This window comes from Rhamphochromis sp. 'chilingali', assembly GCF_963969265.1.
Source record: "Rhamphochromis sp. 'chilingali' genome assembly, chromosome: 22".
Classification (NCBI taxonomy): Eukaryota; Metazoa; Chordata; class Actinopteri; order Cichliformes; family Cichlidae; genus Rhamphochromis; species Rhamphochromis sp. 'chilingali'.
Window position 1 is genome coordinate 29,837,546 of NC_137950.1, and position 22,099 is coordinate 29,859,644.

At 43.1% G+C, this 22,099-nt stretch overlaps 2 protein-coding genes across 4 annotated transcripts in view; both read right to left on the reverse strand.

Moving 5' to 3' along the window:
- The window catches only part of LOC308390664 (serine-rich coiled-coil domain-containing protein 2-like), a 43,993-nt gene extending 32,984 nt beyond the window's left edge, over positions 1 to 11,009 (reverse strand). Inside the window, exon 1 of one of the 3 annotated variants that reach the window (XM_080872895.1) lies at positions 10,204 to 10,997. The gene's annotated coding sequence lies outside the window, so the exon portion shown is untranslated. Of the gene's footprint in view, positions 1 to 10,203 lie in introns of all 3 variants that reach the window. The other 2 variants (XM_080872896.1, XM_080872897.1) reach the window with 2 other exon arrangements.
- A 3,359-nt stretch (positions 11,010 to 14,368) lies between these two features.
- Positions 14,369 to 21,622, reverse strand: LOC308391381 (uncharacterized protein). The gene is made up of 6 exons (XM_080874007.1): positions 21,122 to 21,622; positions 19,947 to 21,032; positions 16,216 to 16,472; positions 16,072 to 16,133; positions 15,124 to 15,816; positions 14,369 to 15,053 (listed from the first exon to the last, which is right to left on the reverse strand). Exons 3-5 carry the CDS (start codon positions 16,236 to 16,238, stop codon positions 15,125 to 15,127), a joined length of 777 nt encoding a protein of 258 aa, XP_080730133.1. The 5' UTR covers positions 16,239 to 16,472; positions 19,947 to 21,032; positions 21,122 to 21,622; the 3' UTR covers positions 14,369 to 15,053; position 15,124.
- Between the last annotated feature and the right edge of the window lie 477 nt (positions 21,623 to 22,099).

Here is a 22,099-nt window from a genome sequence, read left to right on the forward strand (position 1 = left end):
TCTAAGAGTGCCCTCGCTGCTGTTTGCTGGTTGAGTGCTGCGCTAACGTTAGCATGGGGGTGTAAACAATGGTAACCATGGCTTCCGTTAGCTTGCGAGGTAGTTGAGTTGTGCTCACAAAGGCAAAGCTTGGACTATTACTGTGGAGCTAAAAAAGGTAACCAGGGCAGCGCTGATGTTTTCATCATCTGATGGTAAATAAGTGTGAAAAGGTTAACGTCCAGATTAAGGTCACATGATTCATGTGCTGCTTCAGCTGCAGGCTGGTGAGATTAGGGATGAAGACCGATTAACTGTTCAGGTGGGAGTTTTTCTACACTTGTGTCACATTGACTGACACGTAGCCACGTCCTCAAAAACTCCAGTCATGATGATGTCACAAAGCCTGCAGCAGTACTGTCCTCCTGTGTGCGTGTGTGTGTGTGTACGTTTGTATTACCAATGTTGTGGGGACATAAAACTGTCGGTCACTTTGTGGGGACTCGACTTCTCTTTAGTGGACAAAGGACAAATCCACGACTTGAAGCATTGAATGTAAGCTGGTGTAAAGTCCTCTGAAGTGCTGCGAGCAGGACTGAGTGCAGCTGTACTGCAGCAGAAGCACTGCTGCGATACCAAGGACACACAGGAGGAATGAAGACTGATGAACGAGGTCAGGGCAGAATCATAATGAGATCCTCTCTCCTCGCTCTCGTCTGTGTCTGCACACTGTGTCTCTCTCTCTTCATCCTGTGTTATTTATCAGCATCTCTCCATCACTGGGCCTCTTGTTAATTTGGATTCTCTTCAAGTTGAAACTGAGCTGAGCAACAATCCCGACCCACAGAATGTTTGACAGTGTTGTGCTGGCACTGATGCTCCGAACACTTCATGGTTCCTGTACAAACATTCATATTAAACATGCCAGAGTTTCAAACAGTGAGCTGTTTATGCTCAGACTGCACACTACTCAAAACACACAACTGTGCACTGCTTGTTCTATTGTTGACTCCGTGTGACCTCAGAGAGGGGATCACTCACAAGCTCCGCCCACCTGATGTTCATATCTCAAGTTTACAAAGAAAAGTCTGTCAGAAGAAAGTTGGATAACAGGGAAGTGTGGTTTTCAGACACAACTGAGTGCAGCAAGGTCCAGCATGAGAGGAAAAAGGCTTATTTCCAACTGTGAATCATGCAAAGCTACCTTCATAGGGTTCAGGAACAAAAACGTGGGGCTGGAAATGAAACACGGGCCCTTTATCACAGTGTTTCACAGTGGTTCCTGAACCTCTGATTTATGACTGATGATTCTCTCAACCATTAGTTCCCATTCAGCAATAACCTTTGTGTCCGAATGGATCAAAACGAGTGCTTATCAATCAAAAACACAGCTGTAGTAGTTTTACATCGTGGTCACTGTCCACAGTCCAGGACACATGTTAGATAACTGAACACACAAGATAAAGACACTGTGCAGCCTATCTGAAGTGGTACATGCTGAACAAACACGGTGCCAAAGTGTCTGCATGTGAGCCGCGACGAGGAAAGTCCAGTCGGTTCCCTCACCTCCTCTCGTGCACTGCACCAACGACCTGCCGCGTCAGCGCTCGCTGGTGTTCCCCGACCTCTCTGCGTGGGTCTTTAAAGCCTCACACATAATCCAGTTTGGTGTCAGGCTGCTGGATGACTTACAGGAGAGATTTAAGCCGGATGAACAAGTGTGTTTAAGATAAGAGAAGCAAACACACGGAGGATAAGTCAGCTCAGAGTGTGAGCGGTGTGGATAAGGCCTCGGCTGTTTGGCTGTGAGCCACAGAGTCCATTTGAATTAATGAATGAAAATCCAGGTGTAAAGTCAACTCGCTGTTTGTTCGTTTGGATAAGAAACGAGTGAACTCTGATTACAGCAACAAACCTCACAAGAGCAAAGATAAAAACCATTCTCAGCACCAAAAACTACAGACGCCCGTATCCTTCAAATTCCCACACGTAGTGTTAGCAGAGCACAAGTGGACTAATGCACAGTTAAAAGTGGGCTTCGAGAAATACAGCACTCCCTCTGAGGCTGGATTACAGGCAGCTCCACGTTTGCTCCATTGTTCCAGTTTACGTAACTTAATTCACTGCAAACCAGTCGGAACTTTGCACCATTTCAGCTGCAGCTTCCTGTGGGCTCCATACCAAACGTGCAGCTTTTCCCCCCAAAGACGACGTTTGAGTGCTGAGGTGTCTGCCATCATCGGTGAATCTGAGCTGCTCGTGTTGGAGCTGAAGCCAGTGAATCATGGACCGGCAGTTACCTTCATTCATTTATATAGAAAACAGACTTTGCATGAAAGGAAGTTTTAAAAGTGTCAGTGATGCAAAGCTGTTTCTGGAGGCCCAGGATACGAACACAGAGCTGGAAATGATCTGAGCAGCTCTCCATTAAACTCCGAGTCTGGATCTGAAATCTGCAGAGAAGCCCGAGTGCTGCTTACGTGTCCTGACCTTGACGGCTTTGTTATCGACAGAGCGTATCCATGAAGGATACCGGGGTGATCTGAGCCCGAGACTGACTGTACTGTGCTTATGAGTCACTTTCACTAATGCAGTTCACAGAAGATGAGCCAGAAAACAGAGCTGCTGGGAATCAGCATCCAGCGTTTATCTTCTGAAGCTCCAACAATCAGTGAAACGATCAGAAAAGACATCTGCAGCTACAAACAGGTGCTGAGCGCCTCTGTGAATCCAGACGGATGTGATTAATGGACAGCCGAGACAAACATACTAGAACATACTCAGCTCTGTAACTGAATGGAAAACCGTCAGAGAACGAGAGCACGCACGCTGAGGGCGTAGCTACACTGCGAGGTCTCGTGTCTGAGATGGTTTTAATTCCATATCTGCACAAACTTTGGATGTTACAGAAAAATTATAACTGTGAAGTGAAAATCTAGATGAAACAGCATCTTTTGTTTCCCTTCACCAGCCGCCGCCTCCTCCTTTGACTCCCCCCTGCTCTTACTCCCCCTCCTCTTCCTCTACTGTACGTCCATGCAGCCATGCTCTGAGCTATCGATGTCTTCATGCTCCAGTTCTCCGCTCACTCAGCTGAGAGGAATCGAGGGCTGGCGGCGAGACGGCCAGGAAAGGTCAAACACGTCCATCTTTAACCTCCTAAGACCCGAACTCTTCCACAGCAGCATTTTTAATTTCTCTTTGATATTTAGGCTGATTGGGACCCGATGAATATAAAAACAAATTTGATTTTTTTTTTTCCACCTGATTTTTGTTTCTAAGAGAAAAGGAGCCACATACAAGGATATGCGTTTAAAAATTTGATAGAACAGTAGCAGCATAATGTCCTCGTAAGTGGATATCAGGCCCTTGTAGAGCAAAATTGAGTATTTTGGTCTAAATAACCCAAAATGTGACGTCCACATATGTGGACGCAGGTCCTACAACGATTAATCTGAAATCAGTTCAGCCAGGATGCACGCAGCTACTTTACTTATCACTGTGGACCGCTGTCCTGAGCAGGGGGTCCGCTGCAAACAGTCAGTATTGGCATCATCAAATAATCTGGAGATTATAAAGGAATATATTCATTTATGGTTTATCGAAATCCCCAAACCCACCAAAAAGCACCCATGCATGCCACAAACCAAAGAATACTTCATGTATAATGAAGCAGGGCCAAAACTCATCACTGTTTTATACAAATTCAGACATTGGCCAATAACTTCTTAAAGATGAGTTCTGAGTCAGACGTCCGAGAGTCCGGACTCTGCCCGTCTGGGTTTATTTCACAGGAACGACGACCTCGTCGTCTCCTGACAGACGGCGCTCTCTCTCAGATTCTCAGGTGAACGTTTCCGCTCCACGGGGTCAGATTTCATTCACACTCGGAGTGAGAAAGGCCAAAAGCTGCTGGAGCAGAGCTCACAGATGGACCCGCGACACAACAGATGGTGTGGATGCAGCTCGCTGCGTGCACGAAACGTGACACCACAAATCTTTGACAGCAAGTACAAAAAGTCACAAAAAGTAAGACGATCCATTAAAAGGAGAGAATTTTAATGAATCTGCAGCTCCTGCAGCAGGATCATCTTCCATAATCAGTCAATTGTTACTCTCAGCCTGACCAACAAGCACAACAAAAGAAGGTATCGCAGGGTATTTTTCTATTTTACATTGATTACAAGGCTAAACTGAACACATCACATCACCACCAGCAGCCGGTGGACAAAATATAAAACAGCGGAGTTCCTCAGGGTTCGAGTTTAGGTCCTCTTATTTTTCACGTCATATGGAATCTAAAGACTATAATTAGAGAAATGCTACTTTTACTACACATAACTTGAGTTTCAAAAAACAAAAAGTAAGGTTTACATTTGAATTTTCATTTTATTTTGCAAAGGGTAATAATCTGTACAGTGCAGAACATTATTTAAAGTTTTCCTGTGTTTTGCGTGTAACTGTTAGTTACACGGGAAACAAAGCTTCACTTCACTGGCCTGCCTGCATAAACGAATGTGTCAATAAAACCTTCTCTGTAAGATGCTAAAAAACAACACCTCATTCACACGTTACGTTCAATGCCTGAGTCTGTTATGTAATATTTGACCTATTAAATTGCTTCAAATAACAACAGGAGAGACTGCATGTGAACGCTCTGCCTCTGAGCCTTCTTAAAGATAAAGAGAACTGTGTGCTGCTGTGGAGGGTTTAAAGGCCAGATGTGATGTAACTGCACTCACGAGGACACGCTTGCTGCTGTTGTTACACCAGAAACACTCACAGGTTTATCTGAACTCTGCTGCTGGGGTTCCCCACGTCTGTCCAGGTGAGGAAAAAACAGCAGGACATATCTGAGCTCCTCGAGCTTTCAGGAGTCCCACCAGCTGGTGATGAACTACTTCATGTGCATCAACAAAAACTGTAGTTCTTCTAATGTCCACTTGTGGCTCGCTAATAAACACATTTACAGCCTGATATGAATGTAGCTAGCTCTAAAGCTAGTTCTTTATTAAATCTCACTTATTATGCAGGTAGATGGCGGCACAAGTGACTTTAGCTGCTAGCGGTCTGCTAGCCTTTCCTTCTAATGCAATTAGCTGATTAATAATATGGCTGCTGTGAACTCAGAGCGTCCAAGAAGTCCGAGCTCCAGTGTTTTATTATTTGGATGTTGCTGAGCACTAATTAGCAGGTAACTGTGTCTGCGTTACGCTTGCACAGTCTGTAGACGCAGCTTGCTAACCAGGCTAACTAGCATTAGCAAGAAAACAGGGACTCCGCCCTCTTGTCCAAATATGGTCACTTCTGGCTCCAAAAGAACAACAAGAGAAAACATCCGTCCTTTATTTACAGTGGACAGCTGTAAATTTACCAACTGTGCCAAATGAAACTGACCCCAAACAGCAAAGCCTTATGGGTAATGAGGACAGGACTGCTGAGAAGCAGGCAGCGCAGATAAACATGGCAGCCTGATAATCACGTCTGCACGGTTAGAACAATAACAATGCTCCTGAGCTGTAGCTCAGACTCTTTATTTCCACGTCCGTGCGTGCAGATCACCCGAGGACAGATGTTATTGGCTCAGGGCAGACTAACATTACCTCCTCCTCCGCCCTGCCTCCATCACTGAGCACAAAAAAGCTGCACTAATCTTCCAGACATATAAAACCCTGTTTAAGTGACCTACACATCTCAAGCTCATGTGAATTAAACAGACATGACATTTAAACATGAGCCAGACTGTCAATTTGTCGTAAGAAAGCGGCTCTCTAATGAAGCCTGAAGTCAGAGTGAGTCATCGTTTCTCCGTCAGTCCAGGTCACGGTGTGGTTTCTGACTCCTCCTCAGTCAGGATGGCTCCCCATCAAAACAACAGAGCCACATTTAGCCGAGCCGTTTTATTATTCATGGCTGCCGCTCGGATGCAGGCCGTGAGAGTCATCATTCGATCCGCACAGACTCAGCAGCAGGTTTCTTGCAGGCCTGATGTCCACGCTGTTAGCCCAGATACTCGGGCAGTAAAGAAAGAGGCGGGCTCGCACGCATTACTGCGCTCCACGCAGGAAAGATACGAATTTAATAAAACTCTGACCTCATTTACTTTATTATTTTAAAGGCTGTAACATTCAAATCTGTGTGATGGACAAAAAGCCTGACGTGCAGCTTTGCTGGCTGTTGTTTTGTGAATTATTATTATTATTATTATTATTATATTTAGCTCATTTTTGATGACAGCTTATTGCTTTGTTTCTATTCATATGCTGCTACCAACTATGCAGCTGTTGGAAAATATTGGAGTTATATGAGGAGTTTAGTCATTTATTGTGTATTTATTTTCCTACATTCACCTAAACCAGTTTAACAACAAATTAACATTATGCACAAAATTTACATTTATTCAAAAATACGAAAAACTGATCAAAACAGCAAAAACTATTTTAAATAATTAGCATTTTAATATGCACATGAATGGAGGCAGGTTGCAGAAGAGCTTCTCTGAACACACAGCACATGAAACAGGGCTGCAGCAGCTGCAGACCCCACTGGGTGGGACCCACTCAGCTGAGAACAGGAAGCTGAGGCTGCGGTTCACAGGCTCAGCATGTTTAACACCAGACGTGGAAACATGGCAACATTCAGATGGTAGGATCAGAACGTGGTGTGAACGTGAGTTCCTGGATCATCCTGCCTTGTGTCAACTATTAACTGCCTGAGGTTCTACCACCTCCACGCAGGCAAACACACAGCAGGAGAGCCCCGCCCGGGTGGCTGTTAGACCAACAAACACACCCTCGTCCAACACAGACACACACGGAGGATGTGTAAACTTTTCCCACAGTTTTCAGTCTGAAGTCACACTGATGACGGTGTCGTGGGATTTCAGGTCTGACTGGTCTCCAGCGGGCGGTGACGGCAGCGAGGATCCAGGAGGAGATTCTCGTCATTTTCATAAACAAATGTGTTTGTGCTGGTCGTTGTTTAAAGCATCGACAGCTTTCTGTGCTCGTCTCTTCAGCTCTTTCAAAAGACTGAAAGAGATATAAAATCTAATGTTAATATTTCAGTATTTTCTCCCCCAAACAGGAAGAGCCCGTCAGAGTCTCCCTCTGAGAAACAACACGTTTCATCTATCTGAAGAAAGCGACTCGTTACTAACTCAACAGGTCCTCTGTGAGCCTGACATGGATCTGTGGAGGGAAACTGATGCTATTTTACTTATTATTACATTCATATTATATAATGAATAATATTTTATTGTACTTTATCATTTATTCTGTTTTCTTTTATTTAGCGTGTGATCATCTGATTTTGTCATTTAATTTTATTACATTTCTTTTAAAACTTTATTTTTTAATCTTTGAATTTTTCTTTTTTGTTTTTATTATGTTTTGTTTTATTTTTAGTCGTATTAAAAATAAATAAATATTCATGTTTTGATTGGTTTCTGCTGTTCTCTGACTCGATCTGCGTTTATCGCCTCTGTGTCAATAAAGTTTGATCAGAGAATGTTTCAGTATTTATTAGGAAATATTTACTTCATATTTTTCGGCCACGTTTGATTTAAAAAGTAATTTTTATTTCCCATTAATTTAATTTTAGATTCGTTTTTCATGCTTTTTAATAATATTTTTAAGTCAATTTCCACTTTATTTCCAGACATATATTCTTTTTACTGCTCGTTTTTCAGAGATTGTATTTTCTTCTGTTTTTGGGTTCATTTCTTCTAAGCAGTTAAAAAATGAATTCAATAAATAAAGATTTCTGGCTTCTTGGAGTCAGTCTCACTGATTTTCTTTAAACTTTAAAAGGAATGAATTTTCTACATGAACCCTTCTCATGTCCTGATGTAATTTGTTTCTGCATCAATAACTACACTTACATCACTACATCAGCCTTTGTTTACATGTTCCGTTTCCTCCACGCTCGTCCTCGCCGAGCTCGGCTCACATGATCTGATCAGTGAGGAAGCAGCAGGCAGACACCACCCAGCTAGAGATCCACAGATTCACCAAACATTTCCTGCTGCTGACCTCCATCAGCACAGACGGAGAGGGCATCAGATATCGCTCCAACAAGCTCACAGCGGAGGACGAGGATTGCACAGAGAGACACCGCCATCCGCTGTTAGCATTAGCTTGGCACCAACGCACGACCAGAGCTGCGATTTGAGCTCCGACATGCAGAAGAAAATTTCCACCAGTGAAACAAAAAGCTCAGATTTCATTTACAAAGATGACACAGGATGATGAGGACTGAGATCAAATCAGAGGTCAGATGTAACGCTGACCTTTGGGGGGAATTACTTGGAGTTAAATGCTCATTTTCTTTCATTGATACACAACACGTTACAAAATGCTGCCTCAGCAAGCACGATTTTAATCTTTGGGTCGACACCAAGGTGACCTCCACCCAAACCCCAGCAGAGCGTTTCGGCCTCCAACACGCACACACAAACTTGTTTTCATCTAACACGGGGACTCCACTATCTTGATTTGCCAGCCCACAGAGGACACTAACTGTGCCATCTGTGCTGAAGGCCTGATGGAAAACATTAGCCTGAGGAAACGACTTTGAAACAGCAAAGTTAAACCTGCTCAGGCTGCAGGTAGGACTACACCTTCCACTTCAATTATTCATCCAACAGTCTGGAAACAATTAATGTTTGATCAGCTGGATCCAAACTCCTCCCTCTGCAGCTCCTTTGTCTTCCTCGGGGGTGAGAGCGGGCTACAGACACAAAAGGCCGGGACCCGTCTATGAAACTAGCTTCGGTTTCATTGGTATGTGAACAAAAACCTGAACAGGAGGCACAAAACTAATGAAAGCACCAGCAGGGCTTCTGTTTTCTGTGCTGTGACTCATCCCCTCTCCGTTATCCGTCGGGCTCTTCGTCTCAGAGGGAGAGGGCGAGGAGGAGAAAGGCAGGAATGAAGTCCAGCCGGGTGGAAACGCCACACAGAGAGACAGATGGGCGGACAGACTGGACTCCTGCCATCGGTCTCGGTGTCAGCAGGTTCCCTCAGAGAGCTGCTGAAGCTGGCAGCGAGAGCGCCACAGAGCAGCAGGGGACTCGCCTCTGCAGCTGCTGATTCTGCCGGCCAACCCACATCAGCTCACCGCGCTGCCTTTCCTACATGACTGCAGACTCCGGGGCTCGTGCTCCAGTTTAAGACTCAGGTTAAATGCCCGGATGATGCATTAGACTCTCCGCCGTCCATCACACTCACTGCTGAGGCCTGCTGTACTTTCTCTTCATGCTGACGGGGAAAATCAAACTCCATGTTTCCTCTCCGTGTGCTTTAGCACCGAGCAGTCAATAAATCATCACCATCCACTGAATGAAACTTACTCAGAAAGGGGAAGCTGAACCTGTCCATGTTATTAACTTAGTGCTTGCAGCTCGTTAGGAGGCAGAACTTGAGCTTAAAGTAAATAAACAAATGTGTGATTTATAAATGAATTCAACTTGACATTTCATTCCTACAATAAACTGGAATCGAGCCCAAGTTTGGTGACTTCACCTCAGCGGTCTGTTCTGTGCCTGAATCTGATTGGCTGTTATGACTCCCACATCAGCTGCTGATTGGCTCTTTGTAGGCAAGCGTTTACCCAACTGATCAATAAAAGAAATCAGCTGAGCATTGATTAACTGAATAATCAATTAGTCCAATAAAGTCGTCAGTAATGATTCACAGAGACGGTTTGCTGCAGTAAAAACATCTGATGTTTTATAAACAGCACACTAATCAATCAGCTGATCTGAGTAATACAGCGAGCAGTTATGTTATTACCAGGTTAGTTTAACCAGTAATGATAACTGCTGTGTGACGTCAGGCTCTTAGAAACAACACCAAACTAAAGTTTCACCGTCCTGTGAGACTTTCTGAGCTGTGTGAGTGATTGCTTCACCGGAAAGAGACCGACTGATCGATTAATTGTTCGATCAGTTCATTAAAATAAACTGTCTCAAGTCTCGTTATCTTTAGGACAAAATGATCAAAAACAACCCGTAACCTTTTCTGACGTCAGATAAGTTACACACCTGACCAGCTGACAGAAAATCTAAGTAATTAATCGATTGTGAAACAGATCTTCTGTCTGACCCTCAGGTCTCTATCTCACACACACGCGTGTGCGCACACACACACACACACACACACACACAGCCTGGACGTGGGGTGTGTGTGTGCGTCCTCTCAGCAGATGTTTCCTCACACTCACCTGCGAACCACTCGGAGCATCTGACGCCGAAATGCGGAAATATGCAGCTCGGCTGGATGAAGACAGCCGAGCTGCAATGGGGCTGTGAGCCGGGATGCACCGGGCTATGAGCCGGGCTGTGCCGAGGTAATATCCGACCGCTGGCGGTGTGCTGGAGGCCGGGCGGCGGTAAGAGTCCCAGTAAACGGCGCTGAGCTGTGGGGCCTGTGGATGCTCCTCCCGGGCTCGGCGGGTCTCGCGCTGCCGACGATCACCTCCGCGCGCCCTGACAGAGAGGAGACGCTAACGTGAACGCCTTTTGTCCGCGTGCAGTCTGTTTGTGCCGCACATGCTCAGAGCTCGAGCCGCTGCTGCTGAATCATCCACACACGCGCGTGCACGCGGACAGCGCTTGCGCGAGGCACAGCTGACTCTGACGTCACGCGGACGCTGTAAACAAAACCCTTTCGTGGCCGGTGTTCCAGATCTACTGGCGTTTAGATCTACTGGCGTTGGTGGAACAGATGTGTGGCAGTTTCAGTATATAACGTTTCAGGAGCTGCTACCGACAAACCAGCAAAAAACCGCCAAATGTGTCACCTGTGACACTTGTGAGGTTGTCTCAAACACACTCCGTCCGTCGTGATGCTGTTGAACAACAAAATGTTTAAAAATGTCGCGAGTTTACCTGGTGATATCCTCACGCGCGACGCGATCGCGAAAACAGCAAACAATTAACACCACGCCGATGTTGTTCACAGGACAGCAAGAGTAAAGCGAGCAGTTTGCTTTGTGCACTAACATGGACTCGAGTCAACCAGCGCCCCCTCTGGCCAAGTGCCACAGCCTACAGCCAGATCAGCCTGACACACATCTGCACAACACGTTTGTACCTTTCAATTGTGTCCGTTTGTGCGTCGTGCAAATAAACCTTTGAAATGATTGAAATGATATCATGGTTTTTTTTTTTTATTGGCCTACATTTGTACAAAATTCCAAATTATATACACAAAGTCATAGACATCACCACTCCAATTGGTCATCATGATTTTAATATTCTCTTTTTCCATGACAATGAAACACGCCTTGGACAAATATGACACATCAATATTTCATTAGTGTTGTCACATCACATCCTGTAAGCAGAGTCTGCCTGTGTCCTTTATATATCTATCTCTATACAGTCTGTATAAGTGTGGTTAATCTAATAAACCTGTGTAAGGAGATGGCAGTTACTGTGAATGTACAGCAGGTGATCAGTAATAAACAGTCAGACAATGACTCTGACGATCTCATTCAATCTTGCAGATCGAATGCACCTTCTGTGGAAAGTGTGTGTGGACTTCCCTTGTGCAGAAGGCGACTACAAATGTTGTGGGTGCTAAATAAACAGAAAAAATGATCCCTGTTGTCTTTGCTTACTGATTGTTTTCAGTGTTGACAATCCACATTGCTGGGATTGCATCTTTCAACATGTTGGTGAGTAGATGTACCAGGGGTTAGTGCAGCCACTCAGCCTCTACTCACTGTGATCATAGCAGCAGGTGCAGATGTGTCAGTAGGCTGTGGTACTTGGCCACAGGTGGCAGCAGTGGACTGACCTCCACTGGAGACTGCTCCAGCTGTGTGATAGTGGATCTGCTACAAATTGAAGCTCATAAGCAAGTTTTGGAAATGAACCCTTGTATTATGTTGAAAAACAAAAAAGTGACATTGATTTTGTTGCGGTCATTTTGACCCGTACTGTGTAAATCCACTCAGAATTATCAAAAACCTGCACTAAAACAATAGAAACTTTAGAAACAGGAACCTTCCCAACTAAGATTTCAAACAAACAATTTCTACGTCTCCTCCAGAGTCAACAACAGATGACAAACCAAGCGACACACCTGAGTCACTGACTTTCTTAAATCCACTCACTCTCACTGGCTCTGTTTATTTTTAGAGATGCCTGTTACCCACCAGCTGACCGGGCGGTCACTCGGGTTAAACATAATAGAAAAGGCTGAACTGACAATGCTGTGACAGTGATGTACACTGTTGTTGGTATATATCAGGGGTCCGGAGCCGCGGCTCCTTAGTCCTTATACTGCAGCTCCGCGTGGTTTGGGAAAATAAATTAGAAGTAGGGGAGACCGGGGACAGTTGTAACATTTTTGACATTTCTGTCTGTAAATTGAAGCTCTTTTAAGGTAGTGGATTCAAAATGTAATGCAAAGTATTTACATGTCTCTGCTATTAAATAGTTACTGACAGACACCGAGCAGCCAATCCCAGCACACCAGGGTCCAGCATGGCGCTGAAAGTGTGGCGCTCCATCTCTCAGAAACATGTACAACAGGAAAAGCTGAAAATCAAAAATCATATTAACCACAAACTTTTCAGGTTATTAGCAGCAAACACAGAAATCTGTTTGTGCCATTATGGAAATGTTTCACTCTTTTATAAAACTGCAGCTCTTTCTACCCGATGAACATCAGTCAGCCCAGACTGAAATGTTACATGTGTGAGGCAGACACGTAATAAACAAGCAGAGAAACCATGTTGCACAGTCACATGATCATGATTATTGCAGCCTGTGTAATGCTCAACTACTGCATCAACAACTTGATTTTCAGCCCAGTGCATGCCCACAAATCTCACTTATTCCCTGCAGTAATCAGCCATGTACAGGCTGTGAAGTTGGAATTTGCTCCAATCAGAAACTTCTGGAAATAAAGCATATGATGCATAGTGGGTGGGTCCAGCACTGGCAGAAATCAGAGAGAAATATCTTAATAGTAATATGTACAATTAACAAGCACCCTGAATCGGATAATTGAAGAAGTAAAACTTCTTCCAGGCGATGAAGTGCCAGAAATCCAAACTCCATTTGAATATGCAACAGATCTTTGAGATGTTTGTGTTGCCTTCAGATTGCTCTAAACAGTTGTTAGTCTGCACTCAGTCAGTGAAAACTGCTCCACTGTTCCCAATATCAATATGGAGTCTCCATCAGGTTCAGGACTATGTGAAACCTCTTGAGTGTTTATAGCAGCAGCATCAAGGCAACTGAGCAAATCACAAATTTATCCAAGTTTGTGCTCATAAATCAGCAGGATGACACGATGAAACGCTGTCGTCTGCATATAACTTTATATCTGTAATATATTTTAATCTAAGAAGTATAACCAGAATCTTATCCAAGCTGAGGTTTTAAGTACAGTCATCTTCCACTTCCCTCACCTATGGTGTGCCACAAGGTTCTGTATTGAGGCCCTTATTATATACATAATGCTGATTCAACGTTTCAGTTATGAAGGTGCTTCTGTCACATTACATTCAGAGCTCTGTGCACTCAAACACACATCACTATGCTTATGTTTAACATAATGAAGATGTGACTACGACACGGTCAGCTTAGTGCCTTCTTTGATAACATTGTTAAATAAACAGAAAAAGTGCTCAGTATTGCACCAGCTTCCCCTGTTTGAAGCTTGTGTTCCACATGTAGAAATGTTGCAGCAGCCACAGCAGCAGCAGAGGTGAAAGGTTGCACAGAGAAACAGACAACCACACTTAAGAGCTCTTTGTGACACACACTCTTTCATCTCCAGGAGAAAGCGGCCAGGATTGTGCTCATGCCTCCTTTCATTCGCTCTCTTAGAATAAAATAGAGTAGATTTGATTCATTTCTTCTGCCTTCATGATATAACAAAGATAATGTAAACTCAGTAATTTCTTAGTAAAAAGGATACTGTACTCAAATATACAGACAAGTGTCTAATTACATCTTCCATTAACCTGACCCATATAATTAATCTAGAATAAACATCAGTGGGTTGGCAGTTTGTGGAAGCCACTATATCTGAATACAGTGGAGGGAAAGGACATCTGCCTTGCAACTAATGGTGTTTTACGTATGTGGTGCTAGAGAGCGGAGATGCAATGTGCAAACCAAAGGAGAAAGAAGTCACGGGTGTTTGCGTAAGGTACATTTAGATTCACTTCTGCACAGTCATACCCTACATTTTAGCCCCTTCACACAAACACAAGGAAAGAGAACGCCACTGGCACCTTATTAAAATGTTGTCTTCATTTAAGTCAGAGCTCTAACACAAAAACACGCTCCCAGGTCAGACACGTGACCCTCTCATCTCTGGAAAGCTGACAAGAGCTAAATAACAGCAGCCAGTTATACGCTAACATTAGGCTCCAATGCCCTAACAGTCACTTTCCCGCTGATAAATCGTTCAGCTGCGTCTGAAAGCTGAGGTAAACAGCGGACTGACTGCCTTCTACAGTTGAAATTTAAGGTTGTCTCTGACAGATGAAAATAAGTTATCCTAGCCACTGTAGCCAGGCTTACGCAAATAAGTTTCTGGAGGTAATTCAGTAGAATTCTGCAAGCTGCTGACATCTGTTAAACTTTGACATACTGTAGCTTTAATTGTCAGTCCATGGTTTGACTTTGGGATCTGGGGTCTTGGTTGAGTATTTTCAGTACATTTGAGTTATTCTCACCATTTTAAGTCTTGAGTTGTAGTTGCTATAGTGTTGCCTTTCACTTCATTATGCTTTTCATCATCATTCATCCAATGTGACAGAATCACGTGACCTGCAAGACAACCTTTGTGTCCATGCATATCAGCCAGTTTAAAGAAAGTTGTTACCCATCACCTCTGACCGTGATGGTGTCAGGTTCAGCCAGTTAAGGCAGAGTCTGGCTATGCTGAATGTGTAAACGTCAAAGTGTCTGACATTGTCCACAAAAACCTAAAGCTGACCTAATGACTGGTTGCCCAGTAAAAGACTGGAGAACAGATTGTTGTTATAGTGCATTTAATGACCACATGATGCATGGAGGCCCAGGCTCAGCTCATCAAGTTGACCTGCAAGAACAAAAAGTCACTACACATGTTTCTCCAAATTTAAGCAAGTTGGTTCGTAACTGTGCCTTACCTCAAACCTTTATCCTTTGAGAATCAACCACTGGGACACTTTCTGGATCGTGTGGCAGCACAGGGCTTAGAGGAAAGGGGCTGTAGACATCGTCAGTGTATTTGGAGTAAGAAAAGGCTTCTCTTCCTCGCTGGTAACCATTGCCGTTCTGGATGATGTAGGATGAAGGCAATGCAGGTGGAGCCATAAACATGCCAAGTGGCACTTGAGAGGTATACCAGGCATTAAAGTCAGGATAGGTCTGAGAGGGCATCCAGTCCTGTGGGTCAAAGGAGGAAGGAGCTCCCCCTGTAGGAGCATTTACCCATGGAAAGCCAGCAAAAAATGAGGATCCAGTAAAGCCACCAATACCAACCCTTCCAGAGCCGGAGCCGCCAGCAGATCCAACCCCTCCAGAGCTACCAGCACCGACGCCTGCAGTAACAGAACTGCCAACGTCAACCCCACTAGTACCAGAGCTGCCAACACCAAGCCCTGTAGTAACTGAGGTGTCACGACCAACCCCAGTTGTGCCAACACTTAAAGCACCAGCTCTGCCAGCACCAGAGGCCCAGTCACCAGTATCAACTCTTACAGATCCAGTGCTACCATCCCCACGCAATCCAGTTCCAGGGAACCATCTGACAGCACCAACCCCTCCAGTACCAGGTACCCAGCCAAGGTGGCCCAATCTTCCAGTGCCACCAGACTGACCTGAAAGCAGAAATAAGTTTTTACTGAAACTGAGCTTGTCAAGTTGCAATGAAGCTCTTGCAAATTTTGCTCTGAGTAGCACTGAAAGAAAACCCTTCTATTACTTGGTTTAGCAGACCAAGCTTTTCAGTCAAGTATAAAATTACAGTTTCCTGAGAAAAAAAAAAAAAAAAAAAAAAGGGGGGGGGGGGTAGTTCAGTTCTGCTACAGCTATATTTCCAAGACTAACTCTTGAGATTAGACAGGAAGACTTACCTTTAACTAAAACAGGCAGGCAAGCACCTCGGCCAAAAAGGAGGAAGCAAATCCAGGAAACCCTGTTAAAGATATAACATGTTTTATATATATAAAAGAAAAAAAACTTAAATTATAAAAGAGACATCAAACAGCACAACTAACCTCAGCATAAAGACAAGCACCATGATTAAGGGTCCGCTACAGCAGGCTGGTATCAACACACTGCCAGCTGCTTACAGATCAACTCAGTATCCGTTAACTAGCTGACAGCAAATGCATGGCTTATATTGGTGCTCAACATGCTGGCAGCTCTCGTTAAATTCATTCACTTCACCTGGTGCCCATCACTCCCCAGTCAATGATGCATTCTTTTGAGCCTGGAATCTGAACAATACCGAACCCCGCACAGGAAAGTTTGACTGCAATAGAGAAGAAAAAACAACAGAACATGTTTTGATGCATTGTCAGAAATATGATGCAGAGAGAAGAATTGATATGCTTGGTGATATGAAAGTGAAACTGGGCTTGGTTGATTTGTTTCATAAGAACTCGAGAAGGGAAAGTTATCAGACCATATTTGGTTTTTATGGCAGACTCATTTGTTTGGGAGGTTTTTAATTTTTAATTTTTTTGTAAAAATTTATTTATTTATTTTGTTAACATTTTGGTTCACATTCCAAACCAGTTGGTGGCAGTATTGCACCGTTTTGCTGTTTGCCAACCACCAATAAATAATTTAAAGAAGAAGAAGCCTGAGCTCCTACTTGTAATACTACAGGGTGGGCCATTTATATGGATACAGCGTAATAACATGGGAATGGTTGGTGATATTAAAGTCCTGTTTGTGGCACATTAGTATATGTGAGGGGGCAAACTCCTCAAGGTGGGCGGTGACCATGGTGGCCATTTAGAAATTGGCCATCTTGGATACAACTTTTGTTTTTGCAATAGGAAGAGGGTCATGTGACACATCACACTTATTGGTAATGTCACAAGAAAAACAATGATGTGCTTGGTTTCAACGTAACTTTATTCTTTCATGAGTTATTTACAAGTTTCTCTTTGTTCACAGCCATTGACATGTCGAAGAGGTTAACACGTGAGGAACGGATCGAAATTGTGTTGATATCTGGTGAACGCAGTAACCGGGTCACTGCAGCAGATTTCAATGCAAGACACCCTACGAGACCACCCATCTCCCATGCTATGCTATATTTTTCCTGCAACAGGGAGATGATTGTGGTTTTTAGTGAACTTTGCTCAGTGGGGAAAATCGCTAGGATTTAGGACATGGATTCAGCTTAACACTTGTAATACGCACTAATACATCTAAAACTTCTGTCCAAAATTTTGGGATTTCTGGACATTCATATAGGCAATGCATCAGTGTACCTTTATCCCCACATTTAACACACATGTCCGGAACGTTAGGGTCAAATTTGTTTAATAATCTTGGGGTGATATATGTCCTAATTTTCCATTTATACTGGATTAGTTTAAATTGGGTGTTTATAGATTGTGTTTGGGCTTTCAAGTAGGCTTTTTGATATTCCGCTGTGGTTATTCTACACTTTAAGTCTTGACACCATTTAAATCTTTTTTTTTTCTGAGGACGTTTGAGAGCTGTCCCTGTGGTTGTTATAAAGACGGGATGTTATACCCTTCTTCAGCTGATGGTTTATTGCTGTGTCCTTTAATGAGTTTAGAGTGGGCAGTGTTAGGGATTTTTGAAATGAAGCTTCTGATCTGTAGAAATTTGAAGAAATGTTTGGTTGGAATGCCAAATTTCCATGTCAAGTCATTAAAGCACATTAAGGTGTCCTTGTCAAATAGGTCCGCAACTTTGCACAAACCTCTGGCAGCCCACATTTTAAAACCAGAATCTTTCCAACCAGGGTCAAAGGCCTTATTGCCCCAAATAGGTGAGAATTAGGATAGTGCTCGTGTTTCATTTTTAACCTTAAGTGCATCAAACCAGACAAATGACATTTTTAACAAACTGATTCAATGATTGATTGATACATACATACATACATACATACATACATACATACATACATACATACATACATACATACATACATACATACATACATACATACATACATACATACATACATACATACATACATACATACATACATACATACATACATACATACATACATACATACATACATACATACATACATACATACATACATACATACATACATACATACATACATACATACATACATACATACATACATACATACATACATACATACATACATACATACATACATACATACATACATACATACATACATACATACATACATACATACATACATACATACATACATACATACATACATACATACATACATACATACATACATACATACATACATACATACATACATACATACATACATACATACATACATACATACATACATACATACATACATACATACATACATACATACATACATACATACATACATACATACATACATACATACATACATACATACATACATACATACATACATACATACATACATACATACATACATACATACATACATACATACATACATACATACATACATACATACATACATACATACATACATACATACATACATACATACATACATACATACATACATACATACATACATACATACATACATACATACATACATACATACATACATACATACATACATACATACATACATACATACATACATACATACATACATACATACATACATACATACATACATACATACATACATACATACATACATACATACATACATACATACATACATACATACATACATACATACATACATACATACATACATACATACATACATACATACATACATACATACATACATACATACATACATACATACATACATACATACATACATACATACATAGCGTAGTGGTTAGACTACACGCCTTTGGACCGCAAGTTCAATTCCTGCCTGGGGCGTCTGTATCCAGTAAGGGTCCTAAGGCTAGACCCCCTATGCTAAGCAAGCCTACCACAACATGAGCGAGACAGATAAATATGAAGGCATGCCGGCTCGGACGTCGCCCGGATCAACAAGGTCCGCGTCAGGTGTTGAGGAACCAGGGCACCCTGACGAAAAGTGGGCTACTGGAAGAAGAAGGCATCGGTGGGGAAGTCTCTGTATTCCAAACCTCATGCTTTCCTGCATTTTTAATGCAAAGGGAGGGGGGGGGGAAACACACACAACCCACACTTTCCACATCAGCTGAAGTTTGACCCAAGAGTTAATATAATTTGTAGAGTTCAAGACTGGAATTGCCAAGGGTACACAAGATCAGAGACTGCATTTGTTCAAATGTATAAAAAATGAATGAGATTCCCCATACCAGATCGGTAAAAGCCTGGGTTAACGATCAGTTCTATTTTTAATACCACCAAATCACAGCTGCCCCAAAGTGCTTAATATTGAAAGTTGAAAACCCTACAACTTCAAGTCAATGCAAGAGTCAGATGATCAAGCACTTTCCAGCAGAATTTTGATGCCTACTTTCAACACTGTATAATAAAGGAGCAAGAAAATCCATGGGATACCTTTTCTTTGCAACTAGAGCCAGAAGCACTGTTGGAGCACACCAAGCAGCTCAGGCTGTAGCCTTTGGGATCAGTTACTTGATAGAAGTGAAACAAATAATTTAAACATCGAATTACAATCAAATGCACAGAACACTCAGCTTTATTAAAGTCTTTATTCCATATCCAAAAGGCTTCTTGAAAGCAGATACATGCTCTTTAGTTTCACCTGCAAGATTAAGCAGAAATAAGTCAATTAAAAAGGACCTTCAGTCATTAATGCGTCACTGCATGTAGTTACCTCATTAGACTTTTATCCCTTGAAATCCACTCGCACGTCTTGGGTACTGTGGCAGTACAGGACTCAGAGGATGGTGGCCCAAGATATTATTAGAATATTTGGAGTGAGAAAGTACTTCTCTTCCTCGCTGGTAGCCAGTTCCAGTCTGGACAAGATGGGACGAAGGCAATGAAGGTACCTGAGGGAGCAGCGCAACCATACCTAGTGGCACCTCATAAGTAGACCAGGCATTGAAGTCAGGGAAGGGACGTGGTGGCATCCAGTTCCATGGGTGGTTAAGGAAAGAAGAACTTAATACAGGATAATTTTGATAAGGAACACCACCAAGGAATGAATAACCATTAGACCACGTTGGGCGAACCTCTCCAATGGGGCCAACAGGAGCAAAGGACCAGCCTCCTGGAGAGCTTCTAGGGCCAACCCATCCTCCACTCGAGCTCCCAAGGCCGAAGGACCAGCCTCCTGGGCCAACTGCTACCCCAGTGGCGCTCCCAGGAATAAAAGACCAATGTCCTGCAGAGCTGCTAATCCCTCCTCCACTGGTGCTCCCAGGGTTAAAGGACCAACTCCCTGGAGAACTGCCAGGGCCAACTGCTACCCCAGTGGAGCTCCCAGGGCTAAAAGACCAACTTCCTGCAGAGTTGCCAGGGCCAACCCCTCCCCCAGTGGAGCTCCCAGGGCTGATGGACCAACTTCCTGCAGAGTTGCCAGGGCCAACCCCTCCCCCAGTGGAGCTCCCAGGGCTGATGGACCAACTTCCTGCAGAGTTGCCAGGGCCAACCCCTCCGGCAGTGGAGCCAGCAGATCCAGGATCAACTCCACCTCCATTGGAGCTGCCAGAGCCAAAGGACCAGCCTCCTGCAGAGCTGCAACAGCTAACTTCCCCTCCAGCAGAACCATTGTGTTCAGGGCCAGAATCGAGTTCTCCTCCAGTAGAACCATTAGGTCCAGAGCCAGAACCAGCCTCTTCTCCAGTAGAACCACTAGATCCAGGGCCAGAACCAGCCTCTCCGCCAGTAGAGCCATCATGTCCAGGGTTAGTGCCAGCACTTCTAGCACTGGCAGTTACAGCTGGACTAGTTTGCCCTGAATTAAAAGATTTCAACTAAATGTAAGCTTGTAAAACCAAGTTAATTTAAGCTTCTAGGCATTCTGAAGTTGAAGGAATAGCTTACCTTTCATTGTTTGAGGGAAACAAGATCCACTGCTGAAAAGCAGGAAACAAATGCAGGAAACCCTGTGAAAAAACAAACAAGTCTCTGTAGATAAACTACTAAATCAGACAGCATTAAATTTCACTACTCACTTCAAAACAAGCTTGAGCCCCATGTCTAACTCAAAAAGCAGCACGACTCATCTACAGCAAGTTGGGATGAAAAACATGAGGGCGCTGCAGGTTTGTGCTTTAACTGGTGTGTGGTTGCTGTTCGCTTTATATTGGTGCAGTTGCAATTACAGTGATTAACCACACCTGGTAAAACCTGCATTTAGCTTGCAACTTGGAAGTGTTTTACCTATCTACTGAACAGTTGGGAGCAAATGAGTGTAACCCTCCAAGGGGAACAGGTTGTCAACCTAATCTTATATTGTTTATATACTGCCTGCTTTTTATTTTCTTTTTTTCAAACAGTCAATATTTTCAGGTTAGTATTGTGGAACTTTGACTTAAAAATGAAATATTGGGATAAATTGAAAATCTAAGATAACATAAAAGCTATTTTTAAAAAACATTTCTGACTTATACTTTTGTTTTTTCCCAGTACAGGAAACAAGCCTCCATAGATATGACCCATGATTCTGAACGTACAATTCTTATGTTTTAATGAACACTTAAACTTAATTTAGATTATGTTTCAAAAACCAACATTTTAAGTCCTTCCAGGCATTTCAGATGGCTGTGGAGTTGCAAGACTTGCTTTTTGAACATTTTGTTCAGAGGGTTACACCAACAAAGATGAAGTGACAGTCCAAACACTGGACTGTTGAATTAAAACATGAGCACAGAGGTTAATTATGGAAAAAATGAATGATCAATATAGCACTGAGTTTGCATTGAAAATATACCTCATATCGGTATATCTAAATCCTACAGCTATGCTAATGTTGTGCTAAAAATTCATAGGACATTTACGGTTGCACATCTGAAGCCTTAC